This window comes from Erythrolamprus reginae, chromosome 6 (genome assembly GCF_031021105.1).
Source record: "Erythrolamprus reginae isolate rEryReg1 chromosome 6, rEryReg1.hap1, whole genome shotgun sequence".
In the NCBI taxonomy this organism is placed as follows: Eukaryota; Metazoa; Chordata; class Lepidosauria; order Squamata; family Dipsadidae; genus Erythrolamprus; species Erythrolamprus reginae.
In genome coordinates this window covers 35,697,988-35,722,983 of record NC_091955.1, presented here as the reverse complement: position 1 = coordinate 35,722,983, position 24,996 = coordinate 35,697,988, and the positions used below count along the sequence as shown (strand labels likewise).

Below are 24,996 nucleotides of genomic sequence, written 5' to 3'. Positions count from 1 at the left end.
TGGACGTGCCCAATTGCACAAAAATACTGGACAACAATTCAATCCCTAATCGACCAAGTCATGTCAATCAAATTACCACTCAAACCTGAGCTCTATCTTTTGGGGATATTCAGACAAAATCTTACTAAGACAGAAAAATACCTTATACTACAAATAATAACTGCTGCCAGAATATCATATGCCTCTCTCTGGAAATTGGATCAAGTACCCTCTTTCTTTACAATAATTACGAAAATTAACGAATGTGCTGAAATGTCCAAAATAGCAATGGAAGCACAAAACAAAAATGACTCAGAATATTACGAAGCATGGGAAAGTTGGTATAAATGGGTTTCTCAGAAAAAATACAAAAAATTTTTAATGTAAAGCTACATTATCATACCCAAAACTACCTTCAACACTTAAATTAATATTAAAATAAATTAGAAAAGAAGCACCAAAAACTAATCAAATTTGCAACAAGAAAATATATCAAATCTCTTTTTATCTGTTTTCTAACTAACTTAATACACATTACAAACATACTGACTACTTTCAAAATAATCAATCTTTATACACACCCATCATATCACCCACATACTCCCCACCCTACAATTAAACAAAAGTCGTCCATAAAAACGTCTGCATTAAATGCAGACTCTTCTCTCTTTCTTTCTTTCATTTCTTTTTTTATATATTCCTTTTTTCTTTTCTTTTCTCTCTTTCTCTTTTTCTTTATTTCACCTCTTGATAACTAAAACTTTAATGTCAATATATGTATACTAAGGAATACTATATTTGAGTTACTTCCAAACTTAAACAGTAAGATTAAGAAAATAAGAGTTATTACGTTTTTTTTTTCTAAAACACTCGTGTATTATAACTCACTTGTATTACAATTTTATTATAATATGTTTTGTTTTTGAATTCTTCCCCCCCTACCCCATCCTACCCCCAACCTTTCATTCTGTCCCCCCTCCCCCCAATCCCCCTCCCTGTTTTTAATTATTCTTGTAAATAAATAAAGTATTTTAAAAAAAAAAAATGAAATCAGAGTTATTTTTAAATGATATTTGGAGGGAAAGACACCCCCAAACTAGACAATATACTTTTTATTCAAACCCCCATAAAATCTGGACAAGAATAGATATGGTGTGGGCCCCAAAAGTAACCTCAGAACAAATAAAAGAGATTGAGATAGATACAAATGCATGGGCTGACCACAACCCTTTAGTGGTGTATTTGAAAAGTAATAAGAAATATTTAAATTGGCAAATGAACAGGAATATTATAAGAGATTTACAATATAAAGAACTGATAGAAAAAGAATTAAAAGTCTTTTTTGAAATAAATAAGAACTCAGAAACTTCCCCTCAAAATTTATGGGATACCGCAAAGGCATACAATAGAGGAATTACAATTTCATATACAGCGAAAGTAAATAAAGAAAAAAAAGATACAATATGAACAATTAATTACTGAATTAAAACAACTAGAAACCATATCGGAACATAATACTAAGAGCAAGGAGATTAAGGGAAAGATAGAAATGGTTACACATAAAATTAATCTTATCGGACAAGGTCAAATAGCGGAAAAGATAAAAAGAGCTAAACAACATTACTTTGAACACGCAAATAAGCCAGGAAGATGGCTCGCGTATAAACTAAGGAAGCATAGACAATCAAAAATAATTAAAGAGTTAGAAGATGAAAATGGAAAGATAAAATATAACATAGAAGAGAAAGCAAAAATAGTACAAGAATTTTATAAAGAACTATATAAAAAAGAAGATATTAACGAAGAAGAGATTTTTAACTACTTAGAATCTTTAAAACTACCACAATTGACAGAAGAACAACAGGAAAGTTTAGACTGTCCAATAACAGTTAAGAGCTACAAAGCACTATTAATAAGCAAAAATAATAATAAAGCAACTGGTCCAGATGCCATTCCAGTAGAATGGTACAAAATAGACAGCGAAGTAATAATAAATAATATGTTGGAAATTTTTAATGAAAGTAGAATGGACGGTAAAATTCCTAAATCGTGGTCAGAATCTTTAATAACTTTAATTCATAAACCAGGAACCGGTAAGGAAAAGATAAAGAATTATAGACCAATATCATTACTAAATGTAGATTATAAAATATTTACATCTATATATGCAAATAGACTTAAAAAGATTCTAAATGAGAAAATACACCATGACCAAAATGGATTTTTACCATGTAGACAAATTAAAAATAACCTCAGAACGATTATTAATACATTAGAATATTATGAGCAACACTACGGAAAGCAAGTAGCGTTAATGTTTCTCGACGCAAAAAAGGCCTTTGATAATGTGAATTGGACCTTTATAAAAATGCAACTAAATAAAATGAGATTTGGTACCAAATTTGTAAACTTGATAGATGCAATATATTCCAAACAATCAACCAAAATTATATTAAACAATGACCAACTAGAAACATTTGAAATATTTAAAGGAGTTCAACAAGGATGTCTGATATCACCCTTATTGTTTATTTTATCCTTGGAAGTTTTACTGATAAAAATAAGAGCAGATCCAAAAATAAAGGGTTTAACCATTGGGAAGGAAATATATAAGGTTCAAGCATTTGCAGATGACTTAACCTTTATTATAGAAGATCCGACAGCTGTGGCCCCAACGTTGATACAAACGATAGAACAGTATAGAAGAGTTGCCGGGTTAAAAATAAACAAAAGTAAAACACAATTTATAGTTAAGAATATGACAGCAATTCAGGAAAGGAAACTTGAAAATATTACAGGTATGAAGATAGTTAAGAAAGTTAAATATTTGCGAATATGGTTAACAGCAAAAACTATATCCTTAAAAAATGATAATTATATGAAATTAATTGAAGAAATAAAAAAAGATTTAGAAATATGGAATAATTTAAAAGTATCTTTTCTGGGGAGAATTGCCACAATTAAGATGAATATTTTACCTAAGATTTTGTTTTTGTTCCAGACAATACCTATAAATCCAGGGGGGAAATTTTTTTAAAATTTAACAACGATAATTAGGAAATTTTTATGGCAAGGTAAAAAAGCCAGAATAAAGATAAATAGTTTGGAAGATATTAAAGAACGAGGAGGATTTGCTTTACCAAATTGGAAGTTGTATTATCAGGCAGCTGCCTTAACTTGGATTAGAGATTGGATAGTATTAGAAGATAGTAGAACATTAAATTTGGAAGGCCATGATCTCATGTTAGGTTGGCATGCCTTTATATGGTATGATAAGGATAAAATACATACATATTTTAAAACACATACAATAAGAAAGTATTTATTGGAAGTTTGGAAAGATGTTTTAAAAAATCATTTTTTAATTATTCCAGAATGGATTTCCCTGCTGGAAGCAATAACGCATCCCAATTCGACAAAGGAAATGAAAATAATAAGATATAAAGAATTACTGGATGACCAGATGAAATTAAAATCAAGAAATAAATTACAGGAAAAAGGCATTAAAATAGATTGGTGGGAATACATTCAGATTCAATCTAGATTTCAAAGAGATAGTAATTTTAATAAGAGTAAAAAAAATTAGGTAACTTATTAATTAATAATCAGTCCAAATTAATAGGTAAAGCATATAAATATATGATAGGACATAAAAATATAGACTTGACCTTAAAGGATAGCATGATAAGCTGGTGTAAAAACATAGGTAGAGAAATTGATACAGATACTTGGGAAAAAGTCTGGATTTCAAACTGGAAAATGACAAAGTCGGTCTCGTTAAAAGAAAACCAAATTAAAATGCTCTATAGGTGGCACTTCCCACTGAGTAGGATAGCAAAAATGTTCCCCAATGTGTCCCCATTATGTTGGAAATGTAAGAAAGAAATAGGTACCTACTATCATCAATGGTGGATGTGTAGTAAAGTTAAGCTCTTTTGGAAAATGATAGAAAGAATTTTAAAAGAAATAGTAATGCAGGATGTAGAAAAACCCCCAGAATTCTACTTACTGGGTATAACTAGTCAGGAATACAAGAAAGAAATTTTATATTTAGTTATACATATCTTGACAGCGGCCAGGATTGTGTACGCGCAAAATTGGAAAGAGGAAAATATCCCCGAAGAAGAGGTTATCAAGAAAATACAAGATTGCGCTGAAATGGATATGATGACAAGACGGTTAAAAGACCAAGTAGAATCAGAATTTTATGTAGTATGGAATAAAGTGTATATATGGATAAATAAGAAAAAGAAGAATGTATGACTTATATTTTGTGTTTTACCTAGGTTATAAAAGAAAGTTTTTGTATACAAGATTAGATATAGCTTCTTCTTTTCATTTAAAGTATTAAGTTGATTTAAAGTATTAAAAAGGTAATCTTTTTTTGTATGGAAATTTAACTTCCAAAATAAGTAGGGGTATCGCAACCCCAAATTCATGTTAAATGTATGTTTGTTGGTTTTGTCTTTTTATGAAAATTTCAATAAAGTTTATTTTTTTAAAAAAATAGTTTCCACGGTCAACGGAGGGTCCACAGGACAGAGGGGCAGGGAATGCCGCTGTGCGAACTCCGCATCCATGAAATTCGTGGTTGCCCCCGAATTCACAAGGCGATAGCAGGAATAATCCAAGGGCGTCGATCAACAATCAAGTGAGCCAAAATCGTAAGGTGATGAAACAGTCCGGAGTCATGAGCCGTAGAATCTTGTGATGGTTGAACCCCAGCCCGACCTAATGTTACCACCAAGCCGGACTGCCCTCGTTTCCCAACGGCACTGTCGGCTGTGAAATCAAGGGTGTGGTATCCGCCATCGACGTATCCACAATGGGGACAGGAACACAGGAAGCCATCTCCTGATGCCGTTCAAAAGTACCCGGGGTGACTGCAGGAGAGCTGGGAGGAACCGGGCAACAGCAGCAACCGTGCTCCGCCGTCTGTTAGGGCAAACATTGGCAAAATGCCCCGACCCTCCGTGGTAGAAGCACAACCCAGAGGCACGACGGCGAGCTCTTTCCTCCGGGGTCTGATGAGGTCTCACAAAATTGACCTCCACGGGCTCTCCTGCTGAAACATGCTCTGTCATGCGGGAAGGCAGGGTTGGAAGGAACCAACGGGGCGCAGGGACCAGAGTCGAGACGGATACAATTGACACTCCCCGCCATGAAGCAGGCTTCAGCGTGGCGCCAGAAAAACGGGGAGAGGACCGTCCTGTCCAACGAACCTCCCGCACCAATAACCTGGCCTCAATAGCCAAGCAATGCTGCTCCAACTCCTCCAGTGTATCTGGCAAGGCCTCATCCACCAATTCATCGAGCATAGTCTCGGAAAGTCCATCTTGGAAGGCCTCCAGCAAAATAGCCTCATTCCACAAAACCTGTCTGCTTTAGCATACGAAAATCACTGAGGTACTCCGCCAGGGGGCGCGAGCCTTGTCTCAGCTGCTTGAGTGCTCTCGTGGCCATCTGTTCCCGTACCGTATCTGAAAACTGCCGTCTCAGGTGCGCGCAGAAAACGTCATACCGCTGCAGGAGGGAGTCGTCTTGACCCAACAAAGGAGATACCCACGAAGCAGCGGGACCGGCCAAGAGACTGCACAGGAACGCCACTTTGTCCGCATCGCCAGGAAAATGAATCATCTGGGCGCTGATGAACAATTGCACCTGGCTGAGGAAAGCTGGGAACAGTCTTCGATCGCCCCAAAACTTTTCGGGCATGGCTACAAAGCATTTCCTCCTCGGGTGGGGCACTGGAGGAGGAACCACAGGTTGCACCTGAGGTGGAGCCAACCGCTGGGACAACACATCCAACTGGTCCTGCAACGCCCTCACAGGTTGAGTCAAATTGTGCAGCTCCAAGTGTAAAGCATCAAAAACTGCCTGCATTTCTGCCATCCCCTCGACCATAGTAAGTCCAAAGGCAGAAAGAGAACAAAAAATAGCAGCAGGCAATACTGAGGAACAAGCCAAAAACTAACCACCCCAAACTGGAACGAGGTGTTTCTGATGGATAGATGTTTATTCTGTTCTGCCTGACAGGGCTCAGGTGGTAATTAAAGGTCCAGGAAAGAAGGTCAGACACACACGTGCATTGCTAAGCAGCAAACATGTATTAAACATAAAAGAAAAGGCTAAACAAAACTGTCCTTATTTTTCAGGAGTAAAACACTGTTCAAGGCGAAAATTCAGATACAAAGTTCATGAAAAAGCAAACAAATACAAAGTTCACGTAACAGGAACGTTCCAGGAGTTCTCTGAATTTTCAAGGCACGATAGTAGCAGCTATTCACAGGTTTTCCAACTCCCACTTGCCTGACAATGCTGGGTTGAATCCAAAAGCACAGAGCAGAGGCTTCAAAGCAGGGAACAGCCAAAACCACACAAACCACACAGATAAACATCCACAGTTTGCCTCTGCCTCGGTTCCCTTTTGTAACTGTAGCCCTCATTATGGGAACCACACCTAGCCCTCATTCTGTGGACCACACCCAAACACAGGTGACATCATAATTACCGTTGATAATCCCTTAATTGAGCCCTACGTTGCATTGCTCTAGGGCTACGTATATTGATTATCTGTTCGGCATCCGAATCCAGAGAAGAGAGGCTATCTGCCGGGCTGCCTGCCAAGTCCCCTGGGCAGCATTCCGTGTAAGCAGTGCGTGTGTGCGCACGCGCACCCCAAAATACCCCCCTGCGCACCCTTTTCCATGGGCACGCGCTCCCCATCCCCCTGCCAGCCCACGGGGGGGCGGGGGTGGGGAGGTGCGGCAGTAGGAGGAAAGGGAGCCGCGGCCGCCCCTGCCTCCCCACGGTGCCTCCGGCCAAATGCACCCCTGGCTTCTCGGCCCTGCCCCCCGCCCGCCCGATCCACCCCCTCTCCTCCTCCTCCGCCGCCTCCTGCCTTTGGGCGTGACTTCTCCCGCGGCGGTGGCGGCTGTGGGACAAAAGCGCTGCCAGCCAGGGGGCTGCGAGAGAGGGCTTTCTCCACGGGCTTTGGGAATGCCCACCCCGCCCCTCTCGCAGCCCCTTCGCTGGGAGCGCTTTCGTCCCAGACTTCCAGCAAGGGGGCTGCAGTAGAGGCAGGGCAGGCATTCCCGAAGCGCTCGGAGAAAGTGCTCTCGCAGCCCCCTCGCCATCGCTGCCTCCATTCCGGAGCTCCCCCTCACCCTGCCGCCGCCCCACGGCTACTGTCCAATGCCACTGCTGAGAGAAAGAGATAAAGGGGGGGAGAGAGAGATAGCAAGAGAGAGAAGAGAAAGAACGCAAGAGAGAGAGAGAAAGAAAACAAGAGAGAAAGAGAGAGAGAGATGAAAGCGGGGGAGAGAGAGATAGCAAGAGAGAGAAGAGAAAGAAAGCAAGAGAGATAGAAAGAAAGAGTGAGAGAGAAAGAAAGCAATAGAGAGAAAGAAAATGAGAGAGAGAGAAAGAGAGAGAAATGACTCTTGATTTAAAGCATATGGTGAAAAGCACCCAAATAATAACAGAGAAAAAAACCCCCAGCCGTTTGTGTGTGTGTATGTGTGTGTGTGTGTGTGTGTGTGTGAACTCTTGAACCATTTCCATAAGCCGAACGCGGAAGTTCGGGTTGGGCGTTCAGCTTCGGGAGGCTGCTGGGAAGTCCCCCGGCTGTTTTAAAAGGTGACAGCCGGGCTGCGCGGCTTCCCAGCAGCCTCCCGAACCCCAAAGTTTTGCCGAACTTCCGGGTTCAGTGTTCAGGAGGCTGCTGGGAAGCCCCGCAGCCCGGCGGTCACCTTTTAAAACAGCCAGAGGGCTTGTCGGCAGCCTCCCGAACGCCGAACCCAGAAGTTCAGGTTTGGCGTTTGGCGTTTGGGAGGCTGATGAGAAGCCCCCGGGCTGTTTTAAAAGGTGACAGCTGGGTGGCAGCGTTTTTTTACGGGTTTTTTTGTTGTTGCACAGATTAATTGACTTTACATTGTTTCCTATGGGAAACAATGTTTCGTCTTACGAACCTTTCGTCTTACGAACCTCCCCCGGGAGCCAATTAGGTTCGTAAGACGAGGTATGACTGTATTTAATCATACATATCATTGCAGCAGCTGGGATTGTATATGCACAATGTTGGAAATTGAATAGGATACCAACGGAAAGGGAAGTTTTGAGAAAAATTATGGATTGTGCAGAGATGAGTAGATTGACTTTGAAACTTAAAGATAAACAAGACTCAGATTATTATAAAATTTGGGGGAAGTTCTATGATTGGATAGAAAATTAAGAGACACATTATGTATGTATTAGTAATTGGTTAATTTTGGAAAAATTGAAACAAGAGAATTTGATTTAAGCTTTACAAGCCAGATGGCGAAGATGAGAAATGGTGGTAGCACTATATAATGATATAACACAAATTTACTTATTGTTCAGACTTAAACATATAGAACTTTATTTTATGATGTAGGTGATATATTATGAGCAGTTTCTTTTACTAAAGATACATACATAGAGAGAGAATTTTTAATGAGCTATATGATATAAGATTAAATTTAGATAAAAGAGATTTTAGTACTCTTTATATTGTTGTAATCTTTTGTAGTAAGATGGTGAAGGAAAAATTTTAATTTAGAATTTTAAGAATTGCTAATAATGTATAAAATTAACAGAAAATTTTACATAAGACCCTACATTGAGCGAGTAATGAGAAAAGAAAAGTCTGTATACGATTGATTCTAAGCATTGTTGTTGTGTTTATAACTATATATCATTTTATTTTATGGTGGAGAAAAATAAAAATGTTATACTGAAAAAAAGAGTTGTTAACTTAATCCTACGTAGCTTCTGCTCTGGCAATGTCACACTACTAACCAGAGCATACAAAACTTTCGCCAGACCAATCCTTGAATACAGTTCATCTATCTGGAACCCACACAGCATTTTGGACATAAACACTCTAGAAAATGTCCAGAGATTCTTTACCAGAAGAGCCCTTCACTCCTCCACTCGCAACCAACTAGACTTACAATCCTAGGTTTAGAAAGCTTAGAACTACATCACCTTAAACACAATCTAAGTATAGCTCATAAAATTATATGCTACAACATCCTTCCTGTCAATGACTACTTCAGCTTCAACCACAACAACACACAAGCACGCAACAGATACAAACTTAAAGTAAACCACTCCAAACTCGACTGCAGAAAATATGACTTTAGTAACTGAGTAGTTGATGCATGGAACTCACTACCAGACTCTGTAGTATCATCTCCTATCCCCTAAAACTTTACTCTTAGACTATCTACTGTTGATATCTCCCGATTCCTAAGAGATCAGTAAGGGACATGCATAAGTGCACCAGTGTGCCTTCCGTCCCCTGTCCTAATGTTTTTTTTGTTTTTTTTACTAGTATCATGCAGTGTTCCCTCTAATTTTTTGGGGGTGGGTGGGTGGAAAAGTATAGTGTCTGAGCGGCAGTCCCTTCGGGACTGGGCGGCACAGAAATAATAAATAAACAAACAAACAAACAAACAAACAAACAAAAAACCCACCCTGTTTTGCCTCAGAGAATTTCAAAATAAAATACTGTACTGTGTGTCTATAACAGTGAGCTCATAATAGGGCAACTCTATCAATATCAAAATGCCACTTAAATAGTTGAGCTAGTTTCAAACTAGATTTTGATTTTCTTTCTCTCTTCCTTACTCCCATTCTTTTTCTTTCTCTTTTCCTTCCTCTCTTTTTTCTATCTGTTTCTCTCTCTTCCTCTCTTCCTCTCTCTCTCCTTCCCTCTCACTCTTTCCCTCTCGGCTTCTGGGCAGGTTTGGAAAACTCTGAGTTGATGATGATTTTTAAGTGAGCGATTGCTCACTGCTCAGCTTAGAGGGAACTATGGTATCATGTATATGAATATTATTATATCTTTACATACCTCCAATATGTACTTGACTAAATAAACAAACAAGCAAACAAACATATAAATACATAAATAAGTAGAACAGAAAATTGGATACTCTATGTGGCTCTACACTTGTGACAACGAAAACCCAAAAACATATTCCCCTCCCCTTCAATGCTATATAAGTCTGACTAGCAGATAAGTAGCTTTAAAACAGAAATATTTTTTTTTCCTTCAAAGCTTTTTTATCAGTTTACAAATGTACTCATCCACATGAGTGCATACATTTTGCTTCTACATTTATGTTTCTGTATTCTGTATTGAGTCTGCATTATTATTATTTTTTATTTATTAGATTTGTATGCCGCCCCTCTCCGTAGACTCGGAGTGGCATTCCTGAGACAAGCACTGGGAAGACTGTATATGTTCCACTTTAGGTCTTATGAACAGAAAGGAGGAAACCAGCTCAGCATTCTGAGATGTGGCCCATTGGGGTTGCAGGGGGAAAAAATCCTGTACTTCTTTTATGCATACTACCTGGCTAAACCTTTTTTGGTCCTGGCATCTCCCATGATACCAAATTTGGTTCCTTTCTGTTTGGAGAGTTATCCTTCTAACAAACAGCTAGGAAGACAGAGCCCCAAGCCCATTTATCTGCCCACCCACCCATCCATCCATCCATCTATCATACTTATATAGCTGCCATCCCACATAAAAGTAACTCTGAGCAACATACAACACATATATAATTGGACTGCTGGACTTCTGGCCCTGCAAAAAAATGATTAAAGGGCTTCATGCAGATTCACCATACCTATTTTAGTGTTAATTCCAGATGTGATTAAATTTTATCTGCTTTATACACAATTAGCATGTGTCAGGAGCTCTTTTAATATTAGTTAATTACCAATGGTATTTGCTTTTCTACCTGGATTGGTAAACAATTGGCTTTCCACTGTTTTTCCAATGCACTGAAGTTTCACTGCTTGAAGAGAATCATCCGCATTTGTAATGATTGGCAAGCTCCTTAGAGTATCACACACCAAATTTGCTACTTCTCTCACATCAAAGAGCTTTAATAATTCTGAATATATAGCTGGGAAGGAACTGAGAAAGATTGCCTGGGAGCAAACACAGAAAAAAATTAAGTATATTACAAATGTTCAAACAGACAGAAAAAGAAATTTTAACTTTATTTGATTTAATTTTAAAAATTATACTTTTTTTATTTTTCAAGAAAAACAGATATTTGGAATTTGTTCTTAATAGTTTTAATTTGTTCCACGGGGAAAAAAAGAATATAAATTACATTATGAGTTGATTTGCAATTCTAAATAAATATGAGAAATCCAAGGATTATGGTGAAAATAGAGAAGGATTAAAATTAAAAAAACAGAACAAAAAATAGGCAACAGGTTTAGGTAAAATAGAGTCGACTGACAACGAGTCAGTCGAGGTGACTGGGGCTAAACGTCTTTGTCCATCTGTCTGGGAGGAGTTTGACTTGGTGACACCTGATGAAGTGGACAAGGCCATTGGAGCTGTGAGTTCCGCCACCTGTCTACTGGATCCGTGTCCCTCTTGGTTGGTTTCGGCCAGTCGAGAGGTGACGCGGAGCTGGGTCCAGGAGATTGTCAACGCCTCCTTGGGGAGGGGGTCCTTTCCGGCCCTTTATAAGGAGGCACTTGTGCGCCCCCTCCTCAAGAAGCCTTCCCTGGACTCAGCCGTGCTCAATAACTACCGTCCAGTCTCCAACCTTCCCTTTATGGGGAAGGTTGTTGAGAAGGTGGTGGCGCTTCAACTCCAGTGGTCCTCAGAAGAAGCCGATTATCTAGGTCCTCAGCAGTCTGGATTCAGGCCCGGCTACAGCATGGAAACTGCTTTAGTCGCGCTGATGGATGATCTCTGGCGGACCTGGGACAGGGGCTTGTCCTCTGTCCTGGTGCTTCTTGACCTCTCAGCGGCTTTCGATACCATCGACCATGGTATCCTTCTGTGCCGGCTGGAGGGGTTGGGAGTGGGAGGCACTGTTCTTCAGTGGTTCTCCTCCTACCTCTCTGGTCGGTCGCAGTCGGTGTTAGTGGGGGGTCAGAGGTCGACCTCTAGGTTGCTCCCTTGTGGGGAGAGCCTTGTCTGTGGCGGCCCCAGCCCTCTGGAACCAACTCCCCCCAGAATTTAGAAATGCCCCCACCCTCCTTGCCTTTCGTAAGCTACTTAAAACCCACCTCTGCCATCAGGCATGGGGGAATTGAGATACTCTTTCCCCCTAGGCCTTTACAATTTTATGCATGGTATGTCTGTATGTATGTTTGGTTTTTATATTAATGGGTTTTTAATCATTTTTAGTATTGGATTATTATTGTACACTGTCTTATTATTCCTGTTAGCTGCCCTGAGTCTCCGAAGAGGGGCGGCATACAAATCAATCAATCAAATAAACAAACAAACAAACAAATAAATAAATAAACAAACAAACTGCAAATGCTGAATCTGAATCACAGAAGACAATTGGAGACAAAACAATTTTATAACTTGCTAATTTAGCCAAAAGCTTCATATAGAAATACAGTATTATCAGATGTTTGATCCAAGTTTTGTTACCAATATATGAATGAAATAAAATGTCATTATAGCTGAAAATACATCAGAAGTTTTAACGTGTTACATTTAAACACTACTATGTTTTTATATATCAGTTACCATGCAAAGGAGTAATGTGATAAACAGAAGTAACTGTGTAAATTAGTATTTTTGCAGAACTTACTTGGGCCTGAGATAAAGCATTGGTTCCTTTAGTTTCCTGGGAAAGGAAGAATCGTACTGACATCAAAAGCTCTTGAATACAACAGCAGAATTCCTCCTCATTTTGCCCACCAGTAGCAAGAGAGAATAGTTTCCGAGACTGAACTATATATTTAAATATATATTCTTGGGCCTATAAAATAAAAATGTGATTTTACATCATTCCCCCTCATAAATAATAAACATTTTTCTAACAGCACTAGTTAGATAGAATAAAGCCTAACATAGAAAGGGCAATTTTCCATATTCACTCTTTGCTAAATTCATTGATTTTTTAAAAAATATCAAATCTTTCCAAATTAAGTGGAATTGAAAGCCAGTATCAGCCTGGTCATCTTTGCTTTATTTCAATCTTGCTGCCAGCTACCATGGAAACAATAGAAGAAAGCAATGGATATTTGGGAGTTGGGAAACGTGCAGGAGGTGAAACTGGAATTTCGGAGAAGAGATGGGGCGGCCTGGACTCAGAGAGGTCAGCTTGAGTTCTTTAACATCTTCAAGGCCAACTGTCCTGGGATAAGCATGCACAAAGGGGAAGCAATGCACCTGGACCAGAGAAGTTCCCAAAACATCTTCCTGAGGACTGATCTTTGTTTGCCTGACTACTGAGAAGTGAGTTCTGGAGTTAGTTTCAATTTGTTTCTTTCTGTTTTGCTTGAAACCTTGCCTAATTTTTGCTGCAATCAATTATTTCTTAGTAAAAGTATATTTTCTCTAAATCAATGAAGCCAAGATTTTTCTTTCCTGGGGATTGATCAGAGGCAGCACTAACATTAGCCAAGGTCTGCTTTAACAGTCAACCTGTAGACTGCAGTCTATATGGGGACCAAGCATATAAATGTCCATCCACTAGAGCGAACTGAAAGAGATTGGAGCTCTGGGCAGATCTCCTCCCAGACTGTGCCACATCCGAGATGAAGCAGAATGGCTGGAGGAGCTAGACTGCAACAAAGAACCTATTGGGCCCAGATTGTCATTGTGCATGGGGTGAAAGGAGGACCTAGAGGAATGACTCTCGAGGGGAAACTTTCACTTCTTGAAACAACTCTAGCTGAAGCCATATTGTTCTATGCTTCGTTTCTTAGTTGCCATGTATATGAGGAATGGAGGGTGACAGGGAATATAGAATGCTTTCCTCCAAAGCGCCAGACCTAACAGCAATAAGTCTCGTGAGAACCAAGGCCAGCTCAACGTCCCCTAGCAATGGCAGGAGGGAATGCTGAGAAGTTAATTACCTGTTTGGCTAACGTGACCTGTGATACAAGGTGAGTGGCTGATATCTATTTTTTAATTATACCAAAGCATGGGAATTATTCAGAGTTGGTTTTATTTGAATATGCCATTATGATCTATCTAATAAACAGGATCTTTGAGAAAGTCATAGCCTCAGAGTCCTGAATTGATTGGGAGCATTACTCGGAACCATGACAGTAAGAAAGCAGAGGTTCCCACAGGAGAAAGTGGTGTCAGGGGGACAGTTATGAAGTCCCTCCTCTTGATGTGGACCCAGAAGATGCCATGCTGAGTATACTCTATACCTGTTACAAGAGGTGATACAGAATCAGGGAATCTTTCATCGAGATTATTATTCAGGCTCCTCAAACAAACCCAAGCCAAGCTGTGGATAGAGCTGTGGCGGCGTCAGTCACGACAACAGTTGCATCTGCTCCACCTGCACCTGCACCAGAGATGCCATAAGCCAGAGGTCCCCAACCTTTTTTGCACCAGGGACCGGCTTTAAGCTAGACCAGTTTTCCATGGCCCGGTGTGGGGGGGGGAGCTATCTGTCAGCGGCGCCGTAAAAGGGGCGATCAAGAGAGGAATGGGTGAATGAATGGACGGAGGGTGGGAAGGAAGGAAGGAAAGAGGGAAGGGACAGGAACAGAAGAAGGGTGCAAAGGAAGCAAGGAAAGGTGTGAAAGGGGAGAGTAAGAGAGGAAGGAGTGAAAGAAGGGAATGAGGGAGGAAAGAAGGGAGGAAGGAAAAGGAAAGCAAGAAATGGAGGGAGGAAAGGAAGGAAGGAAAGAAAGAAAGAAGGGGGGAAGGGACAGGAACAGAGGAAGGAAGCAAGGAAACTTATGAAAGGGGAGAGTAAGGGAAGAAGGTAGGAAGGAGAAAGAAAAGAAGAACTAGAGGAAGGGAAGGGAAAAGAGAGAAAGAAAAAGAGCAAGAAAGAAAGCAAGAAAGAGAAAGAAAGAAAGAAAGAAAGAAAGAAAGGCAACTTCAAAGAAAGGCTCACTGAGCATCTCTCACTCTCACTCTCTTTCTATCCCTCTTTCTTTCTTTCTCTTCCTTTCTCTCTCTCCTCTTCCTTTATCTCCTCTCTCCCTCTCTCTTTCTCTCCCCCCTCTCTCCCCTTTCCCTCTCTCTTTCTCTCTCTCCCTCTCTTGCTATCTCTCCCCCCTTTCCCTCTCTCTTTCTCTCTCTCCCTCTCTTGCTATCTCTCCCCCCTCTCCCTCTCTCTTTCTCCCTCTCCCTCTCTTTCTCTCTCTCCCCCTCTTTCTCTCTCTTCTTCTCACTTTCTCTCTCTTGTTTTCTTTCTGTCTCTTTTGCTTTCTCTCTCTCTCACTCTTTCTTGTTTTCTTTCTCACGCTCTTTCTCTCTCTTGTTCTCTCTCTTGCTATCTCTTTCTCCCCCCCTTTCTCTCACTCTCTCTTTCTCACTTTCTCTCTATCTTGCTGTCTGTTGCTCTCACTCACTCTCGTTCTCCGTTCTTCTCAGCGGTGACGCGTGCACGCCCTGCCCGCCTCACCTTTGCGAGAGCACTTTCGCCCCGGGCTCTCAGCAAGGGGGTTTGCAGGAGAGATGGGGCCGGCGAAGGTGATATTCAATGTCGGGGGCGCACAGGCGGTTGCACGCGCTCCCTATCTCCCTGCTAGCCCACTCGGAATATTCAAAATAAGAAAAGCCTTCGCCGGCAAAGGTTTTTCTTATTTTGAATACTCCGAGTGGGCTAGCAGGGAGATAGGGAGCGCGTGCAACCGCCCGTGCGCCCCCGACATTGAAGACCTCCGCTGAGAAAAGCCTTTGCCGGCATTTCCTCTCGGCGTCAAGGAGGCGCAGCGGCGGGCGGAGAGAGGGAAGGGGGGGGCAGCGGCATCCCTCCTGGCCTTGGCAGGCCGCCCGACCCTCCCCACCTCCTGCAAACGCGGCGGGCGGCGGGGGGAGAGCGAGGAGCCAGTTCCGGCGGGCGCGGGGCTTGGCTGGCTGGCGGGGGGAGCGCCGCTGGTGGTGCGGAAAGGCCGAGGGGGCCCTGGCGCCGCGGACCGGCTGAAAACCCCCAACGGCCCGGTGCCGGTCCGCGGACCGGCGGTTGGGGACCTCTGCCATAAGCAGCAGCTGCTGCTGCTGCACAAGCCCCTCCACTTGAAGAAACTGTCCCAAATGTTCTAGTCTTGGGAGTAAAATATAGGGACTCTTTGTAGCACAAGACTGGAACTACATGCAGCAGCATGGAGATGAATAGGCGACAGAGGCAGCCCGAGTCAGATGAATGAACATGGTTGTCAAGTATGTAGCTCTACTGGATTCTACTGGAACTGGGTGTCAAGCAGCTGAAAGCGCCAACTAGATTGGACAGTATCTGGGTGGGGTGGTGTATCTAATTTTATAACTGAGTTACTGGAAAAGAGAATGGCAGTGTCAAGATTGAATCACTTTACATCCTCTGAGCTTCCTTTGCTACTCATCTTATCATTCAAGCAGGAAGAGGGAGAGTGGAATGGAATGATAAGATTTCATCTATGAACCATAAGAGCCTGAACCCCAATAAGGTTATGACTACAGGTTTACTTGGAGAAACGAACTGTTCCCATAACAAAATGAAGTTTTATAACTGGACAATGTGAACACCCAGAGGTGGGGGGGAAGGGAATACTGTATATTGTTTAACTAAGCAGTTATTTATGTGGGAAACCCGGAGTTGGTTTTTTTTCTGCAGTTCTGAGATAGTGTATCCAATAAAGCTTTACTTTTGGGAATTCAAAGTTCCCAAGAGTGTTTAGTATATCCGAATTTGATAGACCCAACCAAGACCATAAAATATAAAGATATCTTACACGCAAATGGAGAACTTAAAACTAAACAAGAATTGGAATTACAAAACTATAGGTTGGACGAGTGGACATATATACAAATAAAATCCAGATATAATAAGGATAAACAAACACCAGGTATAGCAAATTCCACCCAAACTCTGGACAAGATCTTAACAGGAAATGTGGAAAAACAGATAACCAAACTGTACCAGATTTTATTAGAACAGGAGAAAGAAAAAGAGATGATTAAAAATCCAATGGTAGCCTGGGAGAAAAATATACAAAGGGAAATCCATATAGCAGAATGGGAGAAAACATGGAATACAATAACTAAAATCACCCTATCATCAGCCTATAAAGAAAACTATTACAAATTATTTTACAGGTGGTATCTACCACCGGCAAGACTTGCCAAAATTTACCCAGCACTACAAAACGTATGCTGGAAATGCAATAAAGAAAAAGGAACTTTCTTCCATATGTGGTGGTCCTGCTCTAAAATTCAAAAAATTTGGGAAACAATTTACAAATGGTTAAAGGAAATTACGAAGGAGGAAATAGAGTACTCACCGGAGGGGATGCTCCTTGGAATTTGGAAAAAATCATACTCTAAACAAACCCTTTTTTTATTGACTCACATAAACACAGCTACAAGAATTGCAATAGCGCAAACATGGAAGAACGAACAGACTCCCAATGTAAATTTAATAATAGACAAGATATATACATGTGCAGAAATGGACGAGATGACAAACCTACTTAAGGGAAACAGAATCAATGAAACTAAAAGCATGTGGAACAATTGGCACGAGTGGATTCAAAGGAAAAGATTTGTGTAATTCTATACAAAATAGCAGTACAAACCTTAAAAAAAATGAAAATACCATTTGAATGTTTTTACCATGTTTTGCATTGCATAGTATTAAGTTAATATTATCTATATAACAACTGTAACCGGTAAAAAAGTTGGATAAGACCTGTAAACTGTATAAACAAATTGTGATATATGGATCTACAAAACAATAAAAAGATTTGGGGGGGGGGGGAAGAGTGTTTACTTTTCTGGGGTTCACTAATCAGACAGTTGACAGAAAATAGAAAGAAACTCTGAGTTTTATACTTGTACCAGGGATGGAGAGACCTTTTCTGCTTGGACTGTCTTGGCTCCAGAAATGGAAACCTGATGTGAACTGGGGGAGAGGGCTCTTAAAAATCTGGCATAAAGTGGCCAAAAAAGGGGAAGAAATTCCACACCCAAATGCACGAAAATCAAAGAACCAAGGGAGCTAGGGGCAGTCATGCAGGAGCACCTGAAAAGTGAGCACAGAATCCCCAAGGAGTACTGTTCTGCCGGCGTGTTTCAACTGTCCGTAATTACAGGGTAATTAGTCCAGGAAGACACACACCATACGATAAAAGGAAAACCCAAAAGTTTTTATAAACAGAAAAACAGTCAAAGGGATTTTCTGGTACACACAAGGCACAGGTTAAATGCAATCCAATTGCTCACCCAATAACTGGGAAATTGAGTCCAATTCTAAAGTCCAGAGAGTCCCCACACAATCTTGAACAGCACAAAAACACGATCTTGATGAAACAATGAATCAGATAAACTGCCATGAGGCTAAAACACCAAGCTGTACTTTTATCTGTAGCACTAATTACAGCAGCCCCACCCAACCAAAGGTGGCCTCATTTTCTCTTGTAATAATCCTTCAGTTGTTGTCTCCTATGCATCACTCTACGCATGCATGGATGTGTCATTAATTCTTGTTCAGAATCCAGGGATGATACAGATGATTGATCTCCTCCTGGGCTGTCTGCCAAACTCCCCTCTTCCCTGTCACTCATGCTTCCTTGGTCAGAGGAGGCTTTATCAGCAGATTCCATCGGGAGCAAAACAGACCTGCGGCATGTGGATGTTTCCCCCACATCCACCTGCACATTCCTTGGGGCAGGAGCTGGGCCAGAGCTAACCACAACAAGTACTAGGATTTATGGGATGTAATTCAACCAGCTAGACCACAGGTAGCAGGTCCAGTATTGCTACGTACGAAAAATAATGGAACTCTGCACCAGTGCATTGACTATAGAGGGCTTAATGCAGGATGCATGGAAGATGTGTCCCCATTGCACCTGATGAAAAACATGCTTACACATCTAACCTAAGGCAAAATCTTCATTGAATGAGATCTGTGTGAGGCTTATTACTGGGATCAGATCGGGGTGTTTGGACTAGTTCAATCAAACTGGTAGTGACCTGCTGTTGATGTCACGATGATGTTACCGAACTGGATAGGTTAGTGCCGGTCCGTAGGCACCACCACCTTTTTAACAAAAATTGTTTTGAATTTTTTTTTAATTAAAAAAATTCTGGTTTTTTTTTTCTTCTGCACATGCGCAGAAGCTGAATTTCAGGCACTTACTTGCCACCACTCTTGGACATGCTTCAATGGAGAAGCCCATGGGTGCTCTCAGTAGTTTCTCTCGCAGTGTTTTCCAAACTCCTTACTGTGCACTTTCCCAGGACCCTGAGGGCTACCCTCCTGGAGTGCCGCTGCTGCCACTCTAGAACTTTCCTTGCATCAATGCTGTGGCTGGAGCTCCCATCAGAATGAAAGGCAGACAAGCATATCGCGGCTGAGAGGGGCAGGGATGGGGCATCCTAGAACTCCCGGGGAATTTTCCTGCATGGGTTTGGGCTGTGGGAGAGTGGATTTGAAAAGTGAGTTCCAGGTAGTTCGCTTCCCCCTCCCCCACTGGCAAAAGCCATGCAGGAAAAAATTCCAGAGTTCAGAGTGGCTTGAAACTCCTGGGAAGTTTTCCTGTATGGGTTTGAGTGGCAGGGGGTGTATGGTGTGAAAAACAAGCTGCAGGCAACTCGTTCCCTACTCCCCCCCCCACACCAAAAAAAGCTGTGCAGGAAAAAACTTTGGAGTTCGGGGCATCTTAGAACTCCTGGAGAGTTTCCCTGCATGGGTACCCATCCTCATCTTTCCCCAAATGCTTTGTCCCACTTGGCCCCTCTTAAGAGGAGCCTGCCACACGCACTTTCTACCAAGGACAGGCTCATTTCAGGATTGCGCGGGAGGGGGGATGGAGCATGGGTGGCGAGAAAGAGGCACAATTTAAAGAGACCAGAGAGGCAGGGTGGGGGAGGGAAGTGACAAGAGGTGGCTGTAACAGAGGCAGCAACAGCCCCACCACACACCCCTCCTCCCCTGGATGACAGGACTCCAGGAGGAGAAGGACAGAGTTCCGTTCCCTCCATTTGGAAGTGAGCTAAATTTCACATAAAGGCTGTTTCATGTGGCTTTTTAGTCTCACAAATGACAGCAAGAAACACAACAGAGCTGGGCTGGGGCAACATCCCCCCAGGGGAAAAAGAGAGGGGGTAGAAGAGAAAATGAAAGTGAGAGAAACAGAGAAAGAGCGGGAAAAAGAGAGGGAGGGAGAGGAAGATAGATGGGGAAAGAGAAAGGGGGAAAGAGAATGGATGGACAGAAAGAGGGAGGAAGTGGGGAAGAAAGGAAATTAGTGAGAGAAGGAGAGAGAGAGAAGAAAGAGATGAGGGAAAGGGGGGAAGAGAAGGGGGAGAGAAAGAGATGGGAGATAGTAAAATAGAAGGAGAAGAAGGGGAAAATAAATGATACTATTATTTTCTTTTTTATTAAAACCTCTGAAACAGAAGTCTTCAAACTTGGCAATTTTAAGACTTATGGACTTCAACTCCCAGAATTATTCAGCCTACTGGCAATTCATCACTTCATTCACCAAAATCGCATTATCAATCACCAACCTTTTAAAAACGAAGGGCGAGGGCAAGCCAAAGCCAAGTCATCACTTATGGGGACTATGGAGTGACAAGTGGCATTCAAAAAACTTAAACAGCTGTTTGTAGCAGAGCCCATGCTAAAGCACCCTGATCCAACTTCTCCTTTTGTAATTCAGCAGACGCAAATGTAATTCCTGATCCAACTTCTCCTTTTGTAATTCAGCAAATGCTTTGGGGGCTGCACTTTACAAAATAATGACCAAGGTCTGCCACAATCCTGCTCGTACACCTGTAAAAGTCTTATGGAAAGTTAAAGTGTGTGAGAGGGCTAATTTGGTCCTGTTACGGTATCTCAGGTGCTACATTAATTATACCAACAAGACAATTGGACTAACCTTTTACCATTTGCAGAGGTGGCATAGAATAATTCAGCCAATAGTAGCACAGAGTTTACCCCATTTAAGGTAGTCTCTGGTCAGGATTTTGTACCTATTTCAGAGCTGCTTCAAGAGAAACATCAAAACGCTTAGCCAAAAGCATATAAGGTGCTGGAAGACACATGTCAAGTATATAAGAAATAGGTCAACAAAAACTTGTGAAACCAAAAGATTTTTAAGTGATCGACAGAGTTTACCTTTCTATAAAATGTCTACAGTCCACCCAACAGTCTAAGAAATGAGATTCTAAATATGTTGGACATTCCCCATTGTTAAAATAATTTAAAGTTCAATACCTAGTTGCATGGAAACATTTCCTTCCTTGTAGTCTGGGTGCTCTGACAGACCCTGGATGGAGTAGTGGTTTATATTGCTTTACCTACGTATACACTGTTTTTTGTTTTAAGGCTAACACCTCTGTTACAGAGGCCCGAATGTCAGCCTGGTCATCTTCGCTTTCCTTCAAGCTTGCTGTAGGCTGCCATGGAAACAATGGGTGGGGGAAAGCAATGGGTATTTGGGAAGGGAAGCATGTAGAAGATGAAATTGGAATTTCTGAGAAGCGATGGGGAGCTTTGACTCAGTTTGGGTTGTTTAATCTTCAAGGCCAACATCCTGGGATTGGCATGCACAAGGAGGAGCGATGCAACTGAAACAGATGTTCCCAAAATGGCCAATGATTGAACTCTGGTTGCATGGCTACAGGGTGTGAAGAGGACTCTGGCATCCCTGACAGCCAGCTTGTATCACTAACATTTTTTTTTATTTCAGTCACTTTATTACATCAGGTCATATAACCAATTGCATCCATCCCAGTATGAAACATCATCCAGTATGAAACATCATCCAAAATTTGCAACATCATCCCAAATTTGATATTTTAGTACAGAAAAATATTTCATAGTTGTAGATCTTTCATGCAAAATGCACTTTTACAATTAACCAAATAATTTTCATTAGAATAATAAATGCCTAATTTCCAAAGTGATTTCAATCTAATGACAAACATAGGCAACTGTCAGAATACAAATATTTTTAATACAAATCACGCCCTTTTATGCAAATTATGGCTTCCATCCCCTTTTTTTCCCACTGACCCTGTGGATTCCCCAGTCCCGGTTGCGGAGGACCTTCTATTTGAACTTCACTTGGTGCATGAGATGGTGAAAAGATACCTCAGCAAAGCCGAGGAGGGTTATAAGAGGCATGCTGACTGGTCCCGTTGGGATGTTCCCCCATTGGCTGTTGGAGATCAGGTGTGACTGTCCACAAAATACATTGCATCGGAGTTGCCCCATCGGAAGCTGAATCCACGGTTCATGAACCCTTTCCCGGTTGAGCAGGTCATCAATCCTGTGGCTTATTATTTGACCCTGCCTGCCAACATGAGAATTCACCTGGTGTTTCATCGCTCCCTATTGGTCCCTGTTCATCTTACTGCTCACTTCATCCTGACTGCACCTTGTGTTCGGGATCACCTGCCTGATGCCATGATTCATGCCATTCGGGATTCACAGTGGGTGGAGGATTGCTTTCAATATTTAGTTCAATGGGTTGAGGGTGATCCAGATGATTGCTCTTGGGTGGAGGCCGCTCTGGTGGATGATCCTGCACTCATTCAGGCTTTTCACGTGCAGTTTCCGCACAAGCCCCATCCCTTGCGCAGGGTTCAGGGGAGGGGCCTTCTGGGGGAGGATGGTATTGTGGTTGGCACTGAGCCAGCTCCTGCAATGGGGAATTTGGATGTTGGTTTAGGAGAATCCTCAAGTTCCCAGAGATTTGTCTTATTGCCAGTGTCTTCTGATAGTGAAGATTCATTGCCGAGGTAAGATGCTCGAGGAATGGAATCGGATGGAGAGGTGGATGCAGCCAGCCCATTAGGTAATGACCCCATTAGTGAGTCATCAGACTTGGAGGAGGATTGGTTGTTAGATGCTGGTATGCACAGGCTCATAGCTAGAAAGGACCAACTGCGCATGTATCATAGAAGATAAGGGAGAACACCTGTGCTAAGGTAATTAGGTTAATGGGATTGCTGATAAATTATGGGCATTGCGGAGTGCGCATGTGGGCGTTTATCCATTTGGAGAAAGACTATTGTTTTGGTTTGAACTGTTCCAGAACTTTCACAGACATTTTGGATATTTCACAGTTAAGTACATCTTATGAACTCATTGCAGGGGGGGGGGGGGTAGGCTGTGACACTTTCACAGCTGCCTTTATCTGTTGTTTGTTTTTGCCTACCACAACATTCCAGGACTGTAATCTGTGTGGGAGTAATTTGGCTCTGTTTGAAGTGCGTGTGTACAGCACTATTTTTGGATAAACGGATTTTCATTTTACTCTGAGACGGTGTGTGTGTTTGAATTTACATTCCTAACTCATTAGGGGGGCTCTTAGTGAAGGGCCCGGCATAACAAACACCCCTCCCCTCCTAGTCTTTGCATACGCTGTCAATTAGTAAGCCATGTGACATAGTCCTCGAGCCTCATTGGCCGTTGTATCTCTCTAGCTCACCTGCGCATTTCAGTCGAGTCGTCAGCGGTAATGACAGAGGTCGGCTCTCTCGCAGCTCCACTGGGGCCCATAGGCCTTGCCTGTGCTGAGTCCCCCTGCGTCAAGCCTACAGTATGCACGCCTACCTCCAGGAGCCCACGGCTCCCAGCACTTGAACCACTGGGCAGATCCGGTAAGTCCTCTGTTATGTCTCCGGGTTCCTTGATATCCAAATGTGTCCTGGTTACATTGGGTCACCCGCTGTGTGGTGTGAAGACCCAGAGATTGTATTTAATGTTGGAATTTCCCCCTTCTGAAGATTAGAAGTACTTGGATTAAAGAATGGCTCACTTTACAAAATAGAAGGTTATTAAATTTAGAAGGCCATGATTTAATGTTGGGATGGCACACTTTTGTATGGTACGAAAAGTATAGAACACATTCCTACTTTAAGAGACATATAATTAGAAAGGCACTTATAGATGTGTGGACCTATATAAAGAAAGATTATTTCTTAGTTTTGCCAGATTGGATATCTCCTATAGAGACCATAAGCCACCCAAATTTATTACAAGAGGGTAAGATCTGGAAATATAAGGACTTAGTAGATAATCAGTGGAATTTAAAAATGAACCAGGACTTGTTGGAGTCAGGTATTATAATGGACTGGTGGCAATATGCGCAAATAAAGTCCAGGTTCCATAAAGATAAAATAACATATATACTTAGAAAGGATAATAACATCTTAGGCAAACTATTAACAACAAACCAAAGAAAGTTGATTGGAAAAACATATAAATTTTTAATTAATTGTAAAAATATGGAATGGACATTAAAGGATAATATGATTAGTTGGTATAGAAATTTAAACAAAGAGATAGACTTAAATACTTGGGAAAAGGTATGGACATATACCGTATATACTCGAGTATAAGTCGAGTTTTTCAGCCCCAAAAATGGGCTGAAAAACCCGACCTCGGGTTATACTCGGGTGACTGACAAGTCACCATAAGAGGGCGCCCACAGGAGCCTGGCTTGGGCGGGTGAGGGAGCTATCACCTCTTCCCGGCTGAGGTAGCTTGCGCGCGAGAGGGAAAAAAAGACGGTGAGGTGGGGGGGTGGATTCTTGCTTCTGTATTCTCGCCACCCCATCCCCCCCAACTCACCGGCTTTTTTCCCCTGTTGCGCGCAAGTAAAGGAGCCAGCCAACAACTCGAACGCCACGCAAGAGGGGGGAAAAGCTGGCGAGGGGGGTGGGGGTGGCGAGAATACAGAAGCAAGAATCCACCCCCCCACCGGCTTTTTTCCTCTCTAGCGCGGCATTCGAGTGGTTGGCTGGCTCCTTTGCTTGCGCGCAAGAGGGGGTAAAAGCTGGTGAGGTGGGGTGGGGTGGGTGGATTCTTGCTTCTGTATTCTTGCCACATCCCCCCCACCTCATCGGCTTTTTCCCCCTTTCGCGCGCAAGCAAAGGAGCCAGCCAACCACTCGAAAGCTGTGATAAAGAGGAAAAAAGTTGGTGGGGGTGGCGAGAATACAGAAGCAAGAATCCACCCCCCACCGCACCTCACCGGCTTTTTTCCCCTCTTGCGCACAAGCAAAGGAGCCAGCCAACCACTCAAACGC

The 24,996-nt window shown here is 42.2% G+C and overlaps 1 protein-coding gene across 1 annotated transcript in view; it reads right to left on the bottom strand.

Moving 5' to 3' along the window:
• The window catches only part of DOCK4 (dedicator of cytokinesis 4), an 826,344-nt gene that overhangs the window by 457,639 nt on the left and 343,709 nt on the right, over positions 1-24,996 (bottom strand). Inside the window, exons 23-24 of the mRNA XM_070755516.1 lie at positions 12,591-12,761; positions 10,755-10,947 (exon numbers count right to left, since the gene is read on the bottom strand). Of these exons, the coding sequence (XP_070611617.1) occupies positions 10,755-10,947; positions 12,591-12,761 (364 nt within the window). The remainder of the gene's footprint in view (positions 1-10,754; positions 10,948-12,590; positions 12,762-24,996) is intronic.